The 6,608-nt window shown below is 48.7% G+C and overlaps 1 protein-coding gene across 1 annotated transcript; it reads right to left on the bottom strand.

Annotated features, from left to right (window-relative positions):
* Positions 1-1,120: 1,120 nt before the first annotated feature.
* maptb (microtubule-associated protein tau b) lies at positions 1,121-5,759 on the bottom strand. The gene is made up of 10 exons (XM_005469210.4): positions 5,528-5,759; positions 5,132-5,200; positions 4,785-4,825; positions 4,554-4,611; positions 4,398-4,477; positions 3,014-3,163; positions 2,857-2,938; positions 2,669-2,778; positions 2,175-2,342; positions 1,121-2,101 (listed from the first exon to the last, which is right to left on the bottom strand). Exons 1-10 carry the CDS (start codon positions 5,613-5,615, stop codon positions 2,069-2,071), a joined length of 879 nt encoding a protein of 292 aa, XP_005469267.1. The 5' UTR covers positions 5,616-5,759; the 3' UTR covers positions 1,121-2,068.
* Between the last annotated feature and the right edge of the window lie 849 nt (positions 5,760-6,608).

The following is a 6,608-nucleotide window of genomic DNA, read 5'->3' as shown; positions in this document are numbered from 1 at the left end:
TCACCACAGGTAACCTGAACAGGAAACATGATATCACGTTTCATGCTTTGCCTGTGGACACCCTAACCCTAACCCTATAGACATTAACGCATTTACATGGAAATACAGCTAGATCGTTTCCAGCATTTAAGGACCGTGGACCTATGTGCTTTTTTGTTGTTGTTTTGCTACTGTCTTCATGGCTTTAACTATATTATCTATCTGGTAATGCTACTTCTGCAGGTGTGTCCGTTTCATGTTTTGGAGAAGCAAAGTGTGAAATGCACACAGTGGACCGGCATGGCTATTACACGTTTTGCCGTGACACTGGATTGTACAGGTGACGATTCTTGCAGCTGCAAGCTAAAATTTATAACTGATTTTGCCGCGATTGTGCATATCCCATAATAGTCAACCTAAAAACCTCACTCTGGACTACCATAAACTGTTTACATCATCTGTCCATCCAGACAAGGGGCATGGGGGGTGGAGCCTATCCCAGCTGTACTCCAGTCTGTCACAGGTCTAATAGACAAGCAGGAACCCAGAGAACATGCACCAGCTGGGATTCAAACCTGGAACCTCACAACAGTGCTAACCAGTGCACCTCATGTGTTATTCAGAATGGGGTTTTTCTGGTTCAGTTTCATCTCTCGGTCTTGTTCACGGGAGATTGCCAGACGGATTAGTGATCTGGACGCTGTACCCGTCCTTCATGGTGTAGAGAGAGCGGATACAATGAGCTTCCTCTGAAGGGGGGCTGGCCTCTCCCTTAGAGATCAGGGCAGAAGCTTAGCCTGCTCGAAAGGAGCCAGATGAGGTGGTTCGGGCATCTGACAAGGATGCCTCCTGGTCACCTCCTGGGTGAGGTGTTCCAGGCATGTCCCACTGGGAGGAGGCCCCGGGGCAGACCCAGGACACCCTGGAGAGATGATATCTCTCTAACCCTGGGAACACCTTGGTGTTCCCCGGACAAGGTGACTGGGGAGAGGGAGGTCTGGACTTCTCTGTTTAGGCGACCCGGCCCCGGATAAGTGGAAGAAGCACATAAATCTGATAAAACTACTTCCTGTTTATGCTGTTGACAGCGGTTATAATGAGGCTGGCATCATGGCGTTTCTCTGCAGTGATGAAAAACTCGTCAGATTCAAGAGAAACTTTATTGGTACAAAGCACTTGAACAGCCAACAGGCAGAGAGACACAAATGTTTTGGCACCTGGTATCAAACGGCATTCTGGGTATTTTTTTAATGATGATGGTGGTGGTGAGGGGTTGGTACAGCACGTCAGCAAAAACACAGAAGAGATGTGATTGGTAGAAAGATGACATCAGAGAGAGAGAGGCTTGATGATTGGAGAGATTTTATGAACAACTCTAATAGCACACTTCCTGTTTCCAGAGTCACATGACTTAATGTTTCACTTTTTCCCACCGTTCTCACACTTCCTGTTTCCTCCAGGAAGTGCTCAAGACTAAACGCAGATGTTAAAATAATGGCGAGTTCATGCTTCAGATGCTTTTTCATCGAATCAGTGCTCAAAACCAAACTAATGCACAGCGCAGGCGGACTCGCAGCGACACGTTCATGGCCGTGCTTCTGCCGTCAAATTCAAAACGAGCTCAAATTTTCTTCAAAGGTCAGATTAAAGAGCGGGCTCCGGGTAAGGGGGCGGTGCTGTGGGTGTTTACATGTCACAGGTTTGTGGAGTTTGTGTTTAATCGCATGATTTCACGCCGTCGGGTCTTTGATCAGGTTCTTGAAAGTGAGACGAGGCCAGCGGCACGCCGAGCTGATCAGCTGACCACGGGAACTCTTATAGTTAAACATTTATGTGGTGAAAGTCATATTTATTCATTCGTTTGTCACTGCTCAGCTTAAGGTTGGGTCGCGGTGGAGATAATAAATATAAGTGAGGCCGATCATGTGACTCTGCACACCTGGATGAACTCACCTGGACTTCTGATTCATAAAATCTCTCCAATCCTCGGTAGCTTTGTGTAACAAATATGATGATTTCTTTTCTTCTATTAGGCCGTTTCCTTGGTGACAGGAGGGGGGCAGGGTCTGTAGGCACAGGGTTTGTCCAATCACAGGCCTTGTTTGGCGAGCGAGGCGGACACCTGACAGAAAGAGTAAGTGGTGAGTTAGCATATGTTGTGTTTTTACTTTGTGATTTTATTCCGGACTTTTTACCTCATCGGCCAGGGTGTCAAGGGGCGGAGCTTCAGTAGCATTAAGGCTTCCGTGGGAGGAAGTGTTGCTAAGATCACAAGGGGAGGAGTCAGCTTGAATGATGATTTCAGCACCGTGGTCGGTTCGAGCTTTGGCGCTCTCTCTGAAGCTCAGCTTCTGAGTCTCAATCTGCAAACAAACACACATGTGGGTGTCACGTGACAAAAATTTGCTGCTCCCGAGCTGAGTATGTAAAGTGCCAAATAAAAGAACAAAAGAAATTATGCTTCCACTGTAAGCGAACAGAGTTTACAGCAGAGGACAAATTAGGTCACGTGACACCGGTGACCTGCATGAGCAGGGCCGAAGACGTCTCCATTTACGGAGGAGACGGGAGGTCTTCTGCGTGCAGGACGTTGTTTTGAAGTTTCTATGACACTGCGGTGTAACAGAGGAGTTGGGATTGCTGACTCTGCTCCTCCGACCCCCCTGAGGAGGTGGATGTTAGTGCATACCTTCTTCTTCCCTCCTCCCGGCACATGAGTGACGTTCTCCAGAGAGCCGACTTTGGACTGAACGGCCTTAAAGTCCACCTTCTCCGACTTGATCTCCACCTTCCCTCCACCTGAGGAGTAGAGCGACGAGATCAGCCTGATCGTCTGTATTACTTTTTATTGATCAGCTCTCCGCTGAATCTCGTTACCTGGTTTGTGGTGGATGTTGTCTTTGGAGCCGCACTTTGACATCACATTACTGAGATCCAGCTTCTTGTTGATGATCTGAACCTACAGACAGACAAGTGAGTGTCAGGATATACCTGAGAGTCAGCTCTGCACAGCAGGTGGACGGATGTACGTTACCTTGCCCCCTCCAGGTGAGTGCTTCAGGTTCTCCGTGGACCCGACCTTTGACTTCACATTGCTGAGGTCGGGCATTGGATGAGAGGGGAGGGGGGGCGTCCGTCCACGAGCACAGCCAGGAGACCTGGGGGGGGTCCGGACCACTGCCACCTGCAGAATGGCAGAACCATTTTAACCACCGGCACCAGTTACAGACACTGTCAGAACCAGCCCTTCTGTTATTGGCTCTTAAAATCCTGCTCCTCACATACAAGGTCTTAAATAATCAGGCCCCATCTTATCTTAATGACCCTGTAGTGCCATATCACCCTATTAGAGCACTTCGCTCTCACACTGCAGGCCTACTTGCTGTTCCAAGAGTATTTAAAAGTAGAATGGGAGGCAGAGCCTTCAGTTTTCAGGCCCCTCTTCTGTGGAACCAGCTTCCAGTTTGGATTCAGGAGACAGACACTATCTCTACTTTCAAGATTAGGCTTCAAACTTTCCTTTTTGCTAAAGCATATAGTTAGGGCTGGACCAGGTGACCCTGAATCCTCCCTTAGTTATGCTGCAATAGATGTAGGCTGCTGGGGGATTCCCATGATGCATTGGGTGTTCCTTCTTCACTCACTATGTGTTAATAGACCTCTCTGCATCGAATCATATCTGTTATTAATCTCTGTCTCTCTTCCACAGCATGTCTTTATCCTGTTTTCCTTCTCCCACCCCAACTGGTCGCAGCAGAGGGCCCCGCCCCTCCCTGAGCCTGGTTCTGCCGGAGGTTTCTTCCTGTTAAAAGGGAGTTTTTCCTTCCCACTGTCGCCAAAGTGCTTGCTCATAGGGGGTCATATGATTGTTGGGTTTTTCTCTGTATCTATTATTGTAGGGTCTACCTTACAATATAAAGCGCCTTGAGGCGGCTGTTATTGTGATTTGGTGCTATATAAATAAAATTGAACTAATCTGAATTTTAAATTTCTTTTTTTTTGGCAGCAGCACTTCATCAACAGCTGGCAAAACCCCACTGACACCTCCTCAGATCATCGACCTCCATCTCACCCCCTCCCCCCCAACCATTATTATAAGATTACTACAACACTGTTTTACATGTAGATGATCATCCTGCAGTCCAAACAGACGCTACATTAATTGTGAGGTGATGCGCTCATCAGTGAAAATGAAGACCTGCAGTTTTACTTAATGTTGTATAAATCACACAGAACTACACACATTACATATGGACCACTTCAGTAACATGCGTGCTCTCGAACAACATGGTAACTGCAGACAGAACGACCCTGCTGAACCAGTAACCCTCTGTCAGAGTACCTATACACTGCTGTACTGCTGGTTTGACTGCAGTAAAGCGTATGAATACTTCAGCACCTATCTCAGGTGTTCTCACCTTCTTCACCTCTCTGTTAGGTGTGGACGATCGGCTGGCGGGAGAACGACTTCCTGGACTGCTGACGCCATCCACGGACTCTGACAGACAGACAGACACGGGTTAGTGGCTCTGATGGGTTAGACTGGTGTGACTGGTTAGACTGGGTCAGTGTACCTGTGCTCTTGGCTGAGATCATCTTGGCTGCTCTGGTGCCTCCTGCTGTCCCGGAGGCCTGAAACACAATGTCGGTTACCATGGTGAAAAGGAGCGAGGTCTGAAAGCTGTGAACTTGGGTAAAATCTTCCAGTATGTGAACATTTCCCATCATCGTGTTAGCATCGTGCATGGCGCCAGCCTCTGGGAACAGCTGATTATTGATTCCGATCAGTAAGTGTACAGATTTACCTTCACTGATTCTTCAGAAGTTGCCTTCACAGGGGCTTTTTCTGTTGGAGGATTGAAAAAAATATGTTAATGACGACTAATAATCAATAATCAGAGAACAGTCAGAGTTGATCGCTGACTCTCTGACTTTGGTGAAAGTCGCTGCTCGTCAGGTTTTTTCATGTTTCACTCTTATGTGGAGCGAGAGTTGCTTTCTTCTCCGGCTCCAGTTAACAGCCATCCAATCAGAGTGGAGGGGTGGAGCAAAATAAGTTGGGAGTAGGGTTAGGGTTAAAGCTCAGTCAGGTGATCAGTTTCTCGTAACACCTTTAGTTATCGATCAAATGTCAGTAATTATTTTTACCAACCTTCCATCTTCTGCGTTTCATAGGCGGGGCCATCTGTGAGGGGGGCGGAGTCTCCATCCATCTTCACTCCTACGGGGGAAGGGGAGGACACAGTGAAGAGAGGTGATGAAGAGGAGTCAGTGAGCATGCTCAGGCACGTGAATCACCATGATGATGATGATGATGCAGAAATAAAATCATAAAAGTCTGAATGTGTCAGCGCAGCTACACCCGAGCCTGCTCTTCCTCCTCCTCCTCCTCCTCCTCCGTGTTAGCTCGGGGCCTAACAGCAGCCTACGGACTGATCCGGTCACCGCAAACCCGCCGCAGCTGCTCCGAGTCTCCGAGAATCTCCGAGGAGGAGGAGGAGGATGAAGAGGGTGAAGAGAAGGAGGACGGGTGGTGTCCGGCTCTTACCTCCTGCTGCTGCTGCTGCTGTCGGTCCGTCTGCTGCTCCACCCTGCGCCGCTCTGACAGGGAGGGAGGGGGGCGCAGGCTGCTGCATGCCGGGAGGAAGCTGCCGTTACCATGGCAACCTGTTGCATCCAGACGGAGGAGAGAGAGTCTCGCGTTCTCGTCTCAGGTCGCACACGATGAAGTTCCGACTCTCTATATGCAAATTAAAGCAGCTTAAATAACGCGAGTCTGCTCCACAGGGTGAAATTCTCACAGGTGTGGGAGGGGTCACAGTAATCTGAACCGGAACTGCAGGTGCACACAGGTGAGAATAAAACAACATCACCTGATACGTGATTGCCTCGGACACAGAGACACGCAGTGAGATCACTGCACTCGCCAAAGTGGGCGGAGCTTTGCGAAAGTTACCTGAATCGCAGGTATGAGCACAGAGCGTACGTATCCAAATAAAAGGAAGGAAGTTTTGACCAAAGCTGACCTGTGCTGTAAACTTCTTAAACATTAAAGTTGTCTGCTCGAGCTTTGAGGTCAGAGTTCAGATCTACGGCCGCTCAGGTAGGCCGAGCACGGCTCAGTCTCCACGACTGATTCTAAAACAGCCTGACAGTTCTGAGCACGAGCAGAAGCTCTGTGTCCAAAGGACAGAGGTCAGAGGTCAGTGCCAGGAAGGCCTCAGCTCACCTGGCTTTGCTCGAATGGATTGTGTGATCTGACCTCTGACCCTGATGTTTCTTGTTTTGCCTTTGATGTGGGTGCAACGATAGCGAGGTGATTTACAGGACACACCTTTCTCCTTCCAGGTGTGACTGCGCACTCAGCTGAGTTTGTGGTTCTCTTCATCAACTCTCAACTCCTCATCATCAGTTTACCAGAGGCTTCCAGCAGTGTGACATCACTCACACCGTCAGTGTGCGTTTGTGAGCAGGTGTAATGTTTGCAGGTGTTCCAGTATGACGAGGATGAAGGTGACTGCCAGGAAGGCTCTGATTGGCTGATTTCTGTTTCAAAGATGCACATGTCACCTGATCACACCTGAAAACCTCAAAGGTCAACTGGTTTTATAACCTGAAGACTTTCAGGT

Source organism: Oreochromis niloticus, linkage group LG4 (assembly GCF_001858045.2).
Source record: "Oreochromis niloticus isolate F11D_XX linkage group LG4, O_niloticus_UMD_NMBU, whole genome shotgun sequence".
NCBI classification, from domain to species: Eukaryota; Metazoa; Chordata; class Actinopteri; order Cichliformes; family Cichlidae; genus Oreochromis; species Oreochromis niloticus.
Note: the sequence above shows the minus strand (reverse complement) of the source record. Positions and strands in the feature narration are given on the sequence as shown.

What these genes read in the sequence shown, in the direction of transcription:
- maptb (XM_005469210.4), bottom strand. Translation starts at nt 5,615, where the DNA reads ATGCAGCAGCCTGCGCCCCCCTCCCTCCCTGTCAGAGCGGCGCAGGGT. An exon ending in CTAACAGAGAGGTGAAGAAG is followed by an intron (nt 3,164 to 4,397) that starts GTGAGAACACCT and finishes GCCATTCTGCAG; the next exon opens with GTGGCAGTGGTCCGGACCCC. An exon ending in ACTCACCTGGAGGGGGCAAG is followed by an intron (nt 2,939 to 3,013) that starts GTAACGTACATC and finishes GTCTGTCTGTAG; the next exon opens with GTTCAGATCATCAACAAGAA.